General features: G+C 45.8%; 1 protein-coding gene across 1 annotated transcript in view; it reads right to left on the bottom strand.

Moving 5' to 3' along the window:
* Window positions 1-4560: 4560 nt before the first annotated feature.
* The window catches only part of EIF2B3 (eukaryotic translation initiation factor 2B subunit gamma), a 59961-nt gene continuing 50281 nt past the window's right edge, over window positions 4561-14240 (bottom strand). Inside the window, exons 11-12 of the mRNA XM_080921536.1 lie at window positions 8785-8888; window positions 4561-4721 (exon numbers count right to left, since the gene is read on the bottom strand). Coding sequence (XP_080777662.1) covers window positions 4669-4721; window positions 8785-8888 — 157 coding nt within the window. The 3' untranslated portion in view covers window positions 4561-4668. The remainder of the gene's footprint in view (window positions 4722-8784; window positions 8889-14240) is intronic.

Raw genomic sequence — 14240 nt, 5'->3', positions numbered from 1 at the left:
GCCAGGTTCTGGCCTCCAATACAAAATATGTTCTGCTTCTGCCTCTTTGCTTCCGAGTCGGCTCCATTACAGGGCTTTCTGGACCTTCTATCTGGGTGGTCCTTCCCACAGGCAGAGTTAACTAGTTAGTGTTTTGTTTTTATTTCTGCTGAAGAGTCTTCCTATGCTACCCAAGCTGATCTGGTACTCCCTGGCCCAAGGCATCTTTCCACTTGAGCTGTTAAGTGCTGGGACTATGGCACCCACACCCACAATGGACTACTTAGGAAGTAACCTGTAAAAGTCTGGTTTACCCACCTCCTTAAAGGTAGGGATGGCTGTAGGTAAGAGTGTACTCCCTGCAAGTATCAGCCTGGGAAGGAACTTTGTAGGGCAGTGTTAGCATTGGCTTAAAGCCTTGTCAGCAGGCAGGCATGAGATGTTGAGAGAGGTGGTTCCTGCAGGAGTAGCCCTGAAGTTTTCTCATGTGGGAGGCTTGCACAGGAGCTGTCTCCCCCTTTCCTTTTCTTTCTTTTTAAAAATAGGGCCTATGTAGCTGCAGCTGTTTTAGAAGTCACTGTGTAATACTAGGCTGGCCTTGAACTCACTGAGATCTACCTGCTTCTGCCTCCTGAGTGCTAATATTAAAGGTGTATACCGCCAAGACTGATTCTAGAAGGTGTATTTATTTTTTATGTTAGGACCTTCTTAGAAGCTTGCCTGAAGGTTGCCTTCATTCTCTCTTCCATTATTTATTAACTTTATCAAATATCACTGGGAAAAGCGGGGCAGGCTCTGATCAGCACCACTCTCCTGGTTGGCCAGCTAGTGGACATGCTGCAACATGGCAGACAACCTGCAGCTACCAAAGGGAAATTAAAAATCAAAGCATCCTGTATTGGGATTCTGTAAACCCCACCCCTCAATTGCCTGGCATTAGCCAGGTATGCTCCGCCCCAGTGACCTGACACTATAAAAGGGGCTGCTTGCCCCCTCCTCTCTCTCTTGGCCTCTCTTGCCCTTGTGCTCTTGCAGCCTTGCTCTCCCACTCCTACCCCTCCACTTCCCTTTCCCTTCCCCCTCTCTCCCACGTGCTCATGGCCGGCCTCTACTCCTCTACTTCTCTCTCTCTCTCTCTCTCTCTCTCTCTCTCTCTCTCTCTGCCTCTACCACCCTCTTAACTCTCCCATGGCCTGAATAAACTCTATTCTGTACTATACTGTTGTGTGGCTGGTCCCTTAAGGAAGGGATTCCCAACATGGGCCCCCCAGAGGCATCTCCCTTCCCCTCAGGCCTCGCCGCACCTCCATGGGCCATATGCCCCCCACTCTCTTCATCCTTCCCCTAACATTGGTGCCGTGACTCGGATCGTCATCCTTTCACAACATTGGTGCCCTGTGACTTTTCCTTTCAGTGACTTTTCCTTTCATTGGTGCCACGTCATCTTTTCCTTACATCCTGGACATCCAGGAGTTGCTAAGACAGTGGCAAGACAGGGTTCTGAGCTAGGAGCTGCTCCCAGATGGGATTCAAACTTGAGGCTTTCCTTAGCTCTTCCTTCATTGGTGTAGGGCAGTGTGACAGACTGGTTCTCTGGAAAGGCAGGGGAGAGATTTCTCTGTGCTTCAGTCAGGGCTGAGGGTCTAGCAGGAAAGGACGACGGGGTGGAGGGAGCACAGGGTCTGGGACAGTTTAGTTGTTCCTCTGTTGCCACCTCACTTTCCCACATCTACCAAGCTTTGCCCCGACCCTTGTGGTCTGAGACTTCACGGCCAGGAGCTCTGAGAAAGGGGTGGAGGCTGAGAATAAGGAAGGGCCTTTGAAAAGCTGGGGGCCAGAGATGGCTCAGTGGGTAAGAGGAGAACTCTAGGTCCAGGTGGTCCTACACCCTCTTCTGGTTTCTGCAGGCACATGCACACACAGACAGAAGAAATAGAAACAAAATCTTTTAAAAAACATTCTTGTATGTGTGTGGCTGTTTGGTCTGTTACTTACACATCTAAAGCCCAGAGGCCAGCAGGCTCCAGGGGGCTCCATATGGGTCCTGGAGGAACCTCTGGAGGAACAGTGCTCCCAACCACTAAGCAAATAACTGATGTCCAGTCCCCCCAACCTCCAAGAAAATCCCTCAAAGTTTTGTTTTGGAGAAATTCAGCTCAGGAGAGGCAGGGATCCGGCTAGAACCAAAAACCATGACTTGGAACAGGCTCCTCCCAGCCCAGGACTGTTTGCAGTGCTACTTGACACTACACCATTATTATTTTATTGTTTTTTGAGACAAAAATCTTACTATGTAGCCTGACTGGCCTCAAACTCACAGACATCAGTCTGTTTCTGTTTCTCAAGTGCTGGGATTAAAGGGGTGTGCCACCATGCCTGGCCTCCCCCCCCCCCCCCCAATTTAAAGACAGGGTTTCAAACTCTATGGCTGATAATAACCGTGAACTCCTGATCTTGCTGTCTCCTCCTCCTCAGTGCTGAGATTACTGGATTGTGCCAGCTTACTTGGTGAAAACCCCACAAATTTTAGTTCCTTGGGAACCATCTTGGACATCACGGCTTGTTCTCTCTCCCTCAGTTCCACAGGGTCAACCACCTCTGCTAGACCATTTGGGCACCTGTCTGATGAAGGCAAGCTTCCAGAAGCCCAGTCCCAAGCACTGGGAGGAATGGGAAGTCAGAGCTCTCAAGGCTGTTGGAGGTAGGGCTCCCCAGGGCAGGCATGCTCACCTCTCTTGCAAGTTCAAGGAGACCAGCATACAGTCAGGCAAGATTACTCATGTAAACTTGAGAGCCTGGAGAATTTTGAAAGCAACGTAGAAACCAGTATTTCAAACTATCCTTTATTATAATTACTGCCACCCACAGTGAGGACATCAAGAGAAACTTCTACTTTGATAATCCTAGGAGGTGAAATCTTACCCCAGGAGTCACTTTTATCTTCCACTAAACACCTGCAGGCTATAAAAGCTGTGCAGGGGGAGACAAGAGTAGTGTTCTTATGTTTGGGAGCAGGGCAGCAACTGGAAGGGGCCAAGACTCTGGGGGGCTATGAACAGAGAAACCTCATTCTTCAATTATTTGACGTGAAGGCCTATATAATTAGGACCAAAAGGATGCTGGAGAAGAGTAGGGAAGACTTTCAAACTACACACTGGTTCCTGGCTCCTCCTTACCAGGCTGAGCAGGCACCACCAAGTGTGTGGAAGAGATGGACTAGGCTTGGCTCACTACACCACCTTAGATTACAGCTCTTGCTTCCATAAAAACCTGTGGGGAAAGGCTGTTCACCAGCCAGGGGCTTCCTTCAGCCAGCCCAAAGAGCCTCTAAGGGATAAGAGTTGGAGAAAAGGGTAGAGACTCAGTGAATCTCTAGGGTGAGGAACAAGGTAGCGGCAGGTGTTAGATATTTGTACAAAGCTACTGGACAGAGACAAGTCCTGACGAATACTTGAGCCCAGACTCGAAGTGTCTAGAAAGCCTGGTTAAGGTCAGAACTTTCAGATGAAAGATTCTTTTCAAAAAATATTATTATTTGTGGTGTATGATAGCACATGTGTGTGCAAACACAACTTTATGTGGGTTCCAGGGACTGAAAGCAGGTTATCAGGCATGTATGTGTGCAAGGGCACGAGTGTGTTTGTGTGCACAAGAACACCTTTATGTGGGTTCCAGGGACTGAAAGCAGGTTATCAGGCATGTATGTGTGCAAGGGCACGAGTGTGTTTGTGTGCACAAGAACACCTTTATGTGGGTTCCAGGGACTGAAAGCAGGTTATCAGGCATGTATGTGTGCAAGGGCACGAGTGTGTTTGTGTGCACAGAACACCTTTATGTGGGTTCCAGGGACTGAAAGCAGGTTATCAGGCATGTATGTGTGCAAGGGCACGAGTGTGTTTGTGTGCACAGAACACCTTTATGTGGGTTCCAGGGACTGAAAGCAGGTTATCAGGCATGTATGTGTGCAAGGGCACGAGTGTGTTTGTGTGCACAGAACACCTTTATGTGGGTTCCAGGGACTGAAAGCAGGTTATCAGGCATGTATGTGTGCAAGGGCACGAGTGTGTTTGTGTGCACAAGAACACCTTTATGTGGGTTCCAGGGACTGAAAGCAGGTTATCAGGCATGCATGAGCACCACTGGCCATTACTGGCTGACCCTTCCTGCTAGCCTTATTTTAGTTTTAGTTTTTTTTTTTTTTCTTTTTTTCTGGAGAGAGTCTTAGGTAGCTTAGGCTAACCTTGATCTCACTAAGTACCAGAGGATGGCTTTAAACTCTTGATCAACCTCAGTTGGAAGGCACTACACAGACTGGGGTGGGTTGAAGAAAGTAGTCTTCAGAGGCACCATTGGACAGCTGCTTCCTGTCTGTGAACCTTGGTATAGAAGACTGTGTGTAGCGTTCCACTGTTCTCTATAGACTCTACACAACCCACAAACACACACTGTTATACCTGGAGCCCACGAACCTGGGACTGCCATCTGTGCCTTTGGAAGTCTTTTTTTCTTTTGTTTTCAGTGCAGGGCTGGAAGCTAGGGCCTTGTGCATGTTAGGCAAGCACTTTACCACTGAGCCACACCTACAGCCTGAAAATTCTTTATTGAAAAATAAATACAGAGTCAAACAGGTGGGCCAGCCAACATCTGTAGTTTTGGGCCCAAAAGGAAGGGGTCAGACTTGTTCAGGATTCAGATCTCCATGAGCTGGTCATTTCCCACAATCACCTCGTTCACTCGTTTAGCTACAGAAAGAGAGAGAGAGATAAATAAAATCACTCTAAATCCAGCTGCTTCTTGAGATGACATGTTCCCTTCAAAAGAGCCTACGAGAGCATCTTCCCACACAAGGGTGGAACTGATGGAAGCTCACATGGCAAGAGTATGGTGTGTAAGGCACCATTAAACGATGAACAGCATTTCCCCAAGCAACCCTATATCTACTATGTGGGTTGTTTCTGTTTCCCCCCCTGACTGTCCTAGAACTCTCTCTGGGCCAGGTTGGTCTTGAACTCAGAGATCTGCCTGCTTCTATCCCACAAGTGCTGGGATTAAAGGTGTGTCCCCCTCCCTCAAGCTTTTTCTTTTTAAAACTTATTTTATATATGAGTAGACTGTCGCTGTCTTCAGACACACCATAAGATCCTATTACAGATGGCTGTGAGCCACCATGTGGTTGCTGGGAATTGAACTCAGAACCTTTGGAAGAGCAGTCAGTGCTCTTAACTGCTGAGCCACCTCTCCAGCCTCTTTTTTCCCTATAAATACATGTCTGTAATACAATTTACAAATCAGACCCAGAGACTAATAACTAACAATAATATGAATTATCTCAAAATATATTCTCCTGTGATGTGTGGTCTGTTTGCTGAGCTGCTGTGATACTGGAGTTCTGACAGCAGAAGCTGAAGGGAGAAGGAAAGCTCTGGGCTAGAGTCAGGTTGACAGCTCAAAGTGGGTGTGATGGCCCAGCAGGGGATAGTGCACCTGCTGTTCAAGGCTGATGACCCACAGAAGCTTCAGGACCTGATTTTAGTCCCTGGAATCCATGAAAGAAGCCAGATGTGGTAGCTTTTGTCTGTAATCCCAGCATTCCCCGAAGCAAGATGGGAGGTGGAAACAGGAGAACCAACTGGAAGTTTGCAGGCCAGCCAGCCTAGAGTACACAGTCTGGTAAAAACAGAGACCCCACCTCAGAAACACAGAGGAAGGAGAAAACCAAGTCCTGAAAGTTGTCCTTTGACATGATCTGTGGCACACAGTTGCACTTACACACACCTGAACACAAATAGAGAGAACCTAAAAGGCTACAGTAGGGGTTTGGAGAGATGGCTCTGCGGTTAAGAGCACTGACTGCTCTTCCAGGGGTCCTGAGTTCAAATCCCAGCAACCACGTGGTGGCTCACAACCATGGAATCTGATGCCCTCTTCTGGTGTGTCTGAAGACAGCTACAGAGTGCTCATATATATAATAAATAAACAAATCTTTAAAAAAAGAGGGGGGCTTACAATGGAGCATGGTAACTGAGGGAAAGCCAATGTAACAGAGATTCATGCTACAAATGAAAGACGGTACTGTTAAAATCAGGAAGAGTTCTTACCAACCAGAACTTGACCTATGTTAAATGGCTCAAGACATTGAGTTTCCCAGGCCCACTTCAGTAGATGACTCATCACTATGATCAAGAGAGAAGAGGTCCACACTTTGTTGTAGATAGTATGTAGAATGCCAGTGAAGCATCCTGTTTGTCTCCTGCTTTTCACTGCCAACTGTGTAATAGGGTCTCTGGGCTGGGGGTAGGGGGTTTGTGCAGTCCAATGGCAGAGTGCACGGTAGGTGTGAGGACCAGTGCTGTCAAGAAGGGAGGTGAGGATTGCTGTGCTAAGAAAGGAGAGACTAGGTTAGAAGTCACCTTACTATTGTTGCTATTATTTTAATTTAATTTTATTGATAATCTCACTATACTTCTCTGGCTCACCTGTCTCCAGAGATTAAGGGAGTAAGCCACCATGTTTGGTGTTCCTACTTTATTTTCAGGACAGGGTTTCTCCATGAACTTGCAGCTTGCCTTCTGAGCTGGAAAGGCCAGCCAGCAAACCTGAGATCTGCCTCTTTCTGTGCCAGGGCTGGTATTACAGATGACTGCCACCATGCTCAGCTTTTGTATAAGTGCTGGGGCATCTGAACTTAGGTTCTAACACTCATTCAGGAAGTACTTTATTCAGACAGCACTGAGCTGTCTTCTAGGCCCCTAAGAAACGGGTCTTGAGGGTTATGATGATTTATTTTGTAGCTTAGGCTGACCTAGAACACATTAGTGGAGGAAAATGACCCCATATTTCTGTGGTGGTTTGAATATGCTTGGCCCAGGGAGTGGCACTATTAGGAGGTGTAGCCTTGTTAAAGGAAATGTGCCACTGTGGGTGTGGGCTTTAAGAACCTTCTAGTTGCCTGGAAGCCAGTCTTTTCCTATTTGACATTGGAACAAGATGCAGACTCTCTCTCTCTCTCTCTCTCTCTCTCTCTCTCTCTCTCTCTCTCTCTCTCTCTTTTAGCATGTGACAGTGACCACAACCAAACTCCAGTCACAGAGGCAAGCTCTACTGGTGTTAGCGAAAAATCCTGCCATAAAGTCAATGTAGCACACTCCCGACGATGCAGACTCTCATATCCTCCAGAACCATGCCTGCCTGGATGCTCCCATGCTTCCCACCACGATGATAATGGACTGAATCTCAGGACCTGTAAGCCAGCCCCAATTCAATATTGTCCATTATAAGAGTTGTCATGGTGTCTCTTTACAGCAATGAAAATTCTATCTAAGACAATTCCTAATCTCTTTGGAGTTGCTTTCCAAGTATATGTGACCATGCTCTCCTACACTTTATTCATCAAATTAAATTAATTTCATAGTATGAGTATTTGCCTGAATGTATGTTACATGTGCACTTAGTAACCACAGAAACCAGAAGAGGCATCAGATCTCCTGGAACTAGAGTTACAGGCAGTTGTGAGCTGCCATGTGGGTGCTGAAAAATAAATGCAAGTCCTCTGCAGGAATGGTAAGTATTAAACTGCAGAGTCATCTCTCTAGACCCTTTGGAGATAGGATTTCACTATGCTGTAGCCTTGGGTGGCTTAGCATTCATCATATGAATTCACCAATTCATGGAGATCTGCCCGCTGCCACCTCCTGAACGCTGAATATGTGTCAACATACCCAGATACTAATAAACAAACAAATAAACGATACCCACCCAACAGGCTATTTGCTATTGCTTCTGGTTGCTCACTAGAACTAAGACACTCTACTACTGAAAACACCATACATTTTGGCCATAGTACACAGAAAAATCAAGTTGCTACTGACCAGAAATCATTTCCCTGGTGGCTAGCTATCATAATACTAGAAGGTGCTATACAGGCTGCTAAAGGAAAAAGCTTATCAACAGTTTCTTGTGTCCCATTAATTTATTTATTCACTTTATACCCCGACCTTGGTGTCAACAGTGCACAGGTGTTGTTTCCCACCTGCCTTTTTACAAGTTGTACTGCACAGTAAGCGTGAAACACAGTTTACAGCCGCACTTCTAAGCAGCTGAGAATAGTTCTCCAGGTTATGCCTGGAGACCTGCTAACCCCTTTGCCAGATTAAATCTAGGGGGTCACCCTCCTTAAAAAACAGAAAAGGATTCCTCCCTGAAGTCCCTCCTCACTTCTCTGTAGTGAGTTTGTTTGCTCTGATTAAAACAAACAGCACACACTAGGCAGTGACAGCACTGCTATTAATCCCAGCACTCAGAAGGCAGAGGCAGGTGGGTCTCTGTGAATTCAAGACAAGCCTGGTCTGCAGAGCGAGCTCTATGACAGTGAAGGCTACACAGAGAAACCCTGTCTTGAAAACCCAAAACCAGATCAAACCAAACAAAAACTAAACCACCCCCACACACAAAACAAAAAACAAAAAACCAAACAACACACACACAAAACAAATCAGATGAGCAATCACGGTCTTCAGGAGGCCACAGCACGTTCCAGAACCAAAGCTGTATTACTGGCCACCTCTACCATGTTCAGACACAAATAGAAAGTATTGGTGTCTATTGTTATATTTTCAGTTTTTTGGCAGTATGGTTATATATGTCTAAAATTTGCTAATTGCATCAGCTGCTCTCCAGAGATGACTATAAATTTATGTTTTCACTTGCACTGTAAACATGAGCTTGCTTGCTGTATCTTACCCACTAAGTATTATCTGTGCAAAGGTATAGATAAAATGGCTTCCACAACACTTGGGGTGTTCTTACCTTTGGCTTCAATCCTCTGACCACTTCCAATCAAACAGTCCTTGATCTCTGCGCCTGCCTCGACCACAGCATTGTTGCAGATGACGCTGCCGTGGATGCTGCTCCTGTAACACAGTAGCCAACACAGCAGCCACATTAGCGGACTCAGGGCCTCGCCACAAAACCAGCCAGGAAGTTCAGGCTTTTCTGAAGGCCGAGACCTGCTGTCGGTCCTATTGGTGGCTATATGACTGGAGTTATTATTGGAGGACAGAATGGCACAAAGGGAGAACTTAGCTTTAGAGGACTTTGGAGCAGGGCTACATTCATAATGATTTCAAAGTCCTTACTTGACTTCTCCTTCTCTTCGTTCTCTTTGGGTAATGGGGACTAAATCTAGGGCATTAGATATGCTGGACAAACTCTTTACCTCTAAATGATGTGCCTGGTTTTTTGTTTTTGTTTTTGTTTTTTTTTTTTTTTTTTTGAGGCAGGCTGGCCTTGAACTCACCATGTAGCCAAGAACAACCTGGGACTCACAGTTTTTTGAGACAAGGTCTTTCTGTGTAGCCCTGGCTATCCCTGAACTCAGAGATTGGCCTGCCTCTGATTCCTGAGTACTGGGAATAAAAGTGTATGCCACCACCGCTCTACGATGTCAAACTCTTGATCTTCCACCTACCAAATGCTACAATTATGGAATATGCAAACACCTCAGCAATCAAGTTTTTTTTTTTAACTTTCTAAAAATGATTATATATCTATTTGTGGGGGGGCACACATGTGCTACAGTTTGTGTGTGCAGAGGTCAGGGCCAACTTTTTGATGGGTTCTGGGATCTGGAAGACATTATAGTGGCCTCAAACTCAGAGAGTTTGTGTCTCTACCTTTCAAGCACTGTGTGCCACTATGCCAGGCTCCTAGCTTGGTTCTAGTTCTCTAGATACCAGGTTCTTGGCGTTAAGTGCCATTCAAATTCTCCTTGGTGTAGGGGTGAAGTCTGAGGCCAGGCTGTAGGCTCACTCATCATGCCTTATCTAGGATCAGAGGATAAGTGTCATTGAGGCCCAGAAATTAAGGATCTTTTGGATCAAGTATGGAAACAGTGCGCTCCCACAGCTCCTACCACGGACTCTAGCTAAACAAAAAGGTACTCATTAGGGATTGGGGGAGGAGTGTGTATACATTCTAAATTATTTGTTTTCTGGTTATTTATTTATTTTTCAATACAGGGTTTTTCTGTGTAGCCCTGGCTGTCCTGGAACTGACTTTGTAGACCAGGCTGGCCTTGAACTCAGAGATCTTCATGCCTATGTCACCTAGGTACTGAGATTAAAGGTGTAGGCCATCATGCCCAATGGTATCAGGATTACTAAAGCTGCCTTATTCATATATTCATGAGGTTGAACTTCCAATGAGTATGGCCTACACCTATAAGGATTTGCTGATATCACAGGCAAGATGTTGGGCAGGACTCTGCTACAGAACAAGCCCCTGGTACAACCCAGAAGCCTAGGGGTTCATCCATGTAAGATGATAGAATTTTGACCTGGTACTAAAATTCAGAGCAGCCTTCAGACAAATCATTGTGAGCATGAGCGGGCCCCTGAAGCACCAGGCACTTTCCCTGCAGACAGCTTTACTGTAGACCAAAGCAAGACAGGAAACAGGCTGTCTATGCCATCTCCATCCCTAGGGTACATTAAAGCCTGTTCTTCTAGAGAGCTGAAGTGTCTCTGTGGGTGGTATGAATGGGACTAGTATTAGTTTGCTTTTTGGCAGTCTCAGGATACATTCAGTGGGTGTTCCACAAGGTACAACCCAGAACTTTGCAACTTGTCCAAACTGCAAAGCATTACAGTCAGCTCCAGATCCTTGGGAAAAATCCCCTACAGAGGGCAATAAGGAAGGTACAAATGCCTTATATACAATGGTTCCAGGGACAGAACAGGTTTCCAATTAGCAAAAGCAACATCTGATCTCTGAAGGCAGTAGCTTCCTATCAGTTGTTAAGATCCTGAAAGTATGCTCTAGAGCCAGGCAAAAGGTGGAAAGCTGTGGACAGACGAGAAAACCCTGGGAGACAAGAGGCTGTGAACGAGGATTCCTGGAAAGAAGCTGTGTCCGCAAAGGCTGATGACCTCAGTGATGTGCAAAGGTTGGAACATTGTAGGTCCAGAGCCTAATTACAAGTTATTTTGGGCTATCTTTAGTTCTTGCCCACCACCATGTTGAACTAACATCCTGTGACTAACAGATAAACACCTTTGGAATGCATTAACTTAACAAGCTCAAGTTTCCAGTGAAGATTAAGGGTGCTGTCAGGCAACATCTAAGGCCAAAGTTCTACGGGTCTTGCTGTAACCTGCCTACCCAATGTAGCCCACTAACATATTGGAAAAGTGTTTTGATTCATGACTTTCTTTGTTCTGTTACTAAAGAAAGTTCACAAGATTGCAACCTTATTGGAACATGATTATTTTGGGGGAGACCTAAATCTATGTTCCAGGGCCATGGCCACTCATATTTGGCTCCAGAATAAACCACATCTATTCCTTTGAGGTGAGAGCTGTTTCTTTGTTGACAAAGACATAATTAAAGACTGCTCCCTGGCTCTATTGGATCTGGAAATGGATGGGAACAGTCACTGTTAGAAGTAGCTGGGGTGGCTGAGGTCAGATTCCCACAGCAACCCAGAGCCTGCTTTTCCTTGTCTAGCAGTTCTGACAAGGGTCTGCAGGAGCCTCCTTTATTGATCACTTTATCTGGTTTATGTGCAATGTGCTGACAGGTATGTAGATGAGCATTGTAGAAATTGTAGATATGACTGGAAGAAGAAGGCTGACTGACGGGAAGGAATCCTGTGGCTTCTGCTCAGCAGCTCTATGTAGACTTCTAGGTGAAAACCGGGCAAGATGCTGTTTCCTGAGCATTTGTCTCATCATCCCTCACTTTCATTGAAGTTATCACAAATTGTCTTTAATTCCAGCAAAGGAGGCCTCTGCCTTCTGACTGCTGGGATTAAAAGTGTGCAATATCTCACCTGCATGTTCATTTTTTGAGACAGGGTCTTATACTGTAGTGCAGGCTGGCCTTGAACTCGTGTATCCCAGGCTGGCTTTATACTTGAGGCAGTCCTCTTGCCCTCTACTTTTACCATGTGGATTCTGGGGATCAAACTCAGGTCGCCAAGCTTGGCAGCAAGCACCGCTACCTGCTGAGCCATCTTACAAGCTAGCTCTTCATCCAATGAGACAGGATCTCATGTGAACCTGGAGCTTACTGACTGTCAAACTAGCCAGTCAGCAAGCCCTACGGATCCCTCCTGTCTCCACTTCCCCAGACTGGAATTTTACGTGTGCTCTGCCTTTTTACTTTAAAGATGTATTTTATTTTTATTCATGTGTATGTGTGCCTGCAAACAAGTGAGGAGGTACCTGAAGAGGCCAGAAGGGGGCGCCATAGTCCCTGAAACTGGAGTTACAGGTGGTTATGAGCTACTTGACATGGATCCTGAATATGAGGCAGGAGAATCAGTTTGCATAGTGTTGTGGATTTGATCCCTGACATCACATAAACCAAGCTAGCATAGGCATATCCCACTCTTTTTTTTTTTTTTTTTTTTTTTTTTGGAGACAGTTTTTTCTCCCTTGTAGCCCTCCTTGGCTGTCCTGGAGCTCAATCTGTTGACTAGCTAGACTTGAACTCATAGAGGTCTGCTTGCATCTGCCTCCCGAGTGTGGGATTATAGGTGTGTGCCACTACCACCTGGCTTCATCCTTTAAGGGTAGTATTTCTGTTTCTCTTTCCCTTCTGATAACAGAGACTGAGCCTAGGCTCTCGCACATACTGGGGAATATCACACCATGGAGCTTCTTGCCCAGCACTGCAATGGTTTTGAAAGAGCCAAGAGGAACTGCTGGTCAAACAAGCATAGGCTCCCAACATATTACAGATACAGGCAGGTTGTGTGTCACACTCTTAGTTTTAAGAAGGTTCACTTTAAATTGAACAAGGTGTCTTATACCTGCAATCCCAGCACTTGGGAGATGAAGGCAGGAGAATCAGAAGTTCGAGGCCATCCATAGCTAGCTACAGAATTAAATATAGGTTAGCTTGGGCTATATAGGAAAACTATTTATAGCCAACCAACCAATCAATGCAACATTAAAGAGTTTGGAATGACCTGAAAAAAGGGGTCTGGAAGCTGGGACCTGGCAGTACAAACCAGTAATTCCAGCTACGTGGGAGGCTTAAGCAGAAGATCTTTCTAAAAGATCAAATTTAAGGCCTGTTTGGGCTGCAGAGCCAGTCAAGGCCAGCTCAGGCAACTTAGCCAGACTGTCTTAATATAAAAAGTAAAGAGAAAACAAGGGGCTGGAGAGATGACTCAGAGGTTAAGAGCTCATACTGCTATTACAGATGACCTCAGTTAGGTTTCCAACAAAACAGGTTAGAGATGGCTCAGCAACTAAATGCACATGCTGGTCTTCAAGATCAGCCTGGGCTACGTGAGGCTAGGCTCCAAAACAAAAACACACACAAACAAAATAAGGTTGCTGGGAACTGAACTCAGGACCTCGGAAAAGCAGCCTGTTTATATAGTGTCGTGTGTGTGTGTGTGTGTGTGTGTGTGTGTGTGTGTCTGTCTGTCTGTCTGTCTGTCTGTCTGCCTGCCTGCCTGTGTGCCATTTCTTCAGTCCCCCCTTCCTACCCCCCACATTTGTTTGTGTGTACATTTATGTGCATGTGTGTGGGCACGTTGTGTAGACGTCAGAGGACAGCATGGAGGTCAGTTCTTGTCATCTATCTTCTAGACAGGGTCTTCTCTGGTTCTTTGCTGATGCCAAGCTAGCCTTGAGTTCCTGAGGATTTTGGTCTCTGCATTGAGTCTTGTTGAAGGAGCACTGGGTTCCAGACATGGGCTGCCCTGTCCTCTTTACACGGGTCCTGAGGGTCTGAGCCAAGCCTGGAGCTTGCACAGCAGGCATTCACCTACCCTCCCATCTCCCACCCTCACTAGACTTCTGATTTCTGAACACTGCCTGTCATAGAAAGACAGGCAAGAACTTTCTCAGAACAGTCTCGCCTACACCTTTCCCAAGGTGGCCCCACAGCATTTCTCTGGCCCTGAGGACTTTGGGCAGTATCCAACCCACTGTTCACAAGGTCTTTGCAGCCCACAACTGCTGCCAGAACCAAGCACACCAGGAATATGAAAGAGTTCTAAGTAGACTTATGCCCCACTTTGACCTTCAGTCCAAACATAATAACAAAAAGGCAGTCAAAATTCACATGTCTGCATTTTAATTACCATTTTTAAGTTTATCCTATATAATTAAAACTAAGTGACCCCAAAATAACGGGGAAAGGTTCATATGGGATACAAGATATTTGACCTTATCACCAGATGCTAATTCACAGGATTAGGTAATCTCATGACCTTCTTGGTCATTAGTCATTAGTGTTTTTGTTTT

The sequence above is a fragment of the Micromys minutus genome (genome assembly GCF_963924665.1).
Source record: "Micromys minutus genome assembly, chromosome: 9".
NCBI classification, from domain to species: Eukaryota; Metazoa; Chordata; class Mammalia; order Rodentia; family Muridae; genus Micromys; species Micromys minutus.
This window is presented reverse-complemented; position numbering and strand designations above follow the sequence as displayed.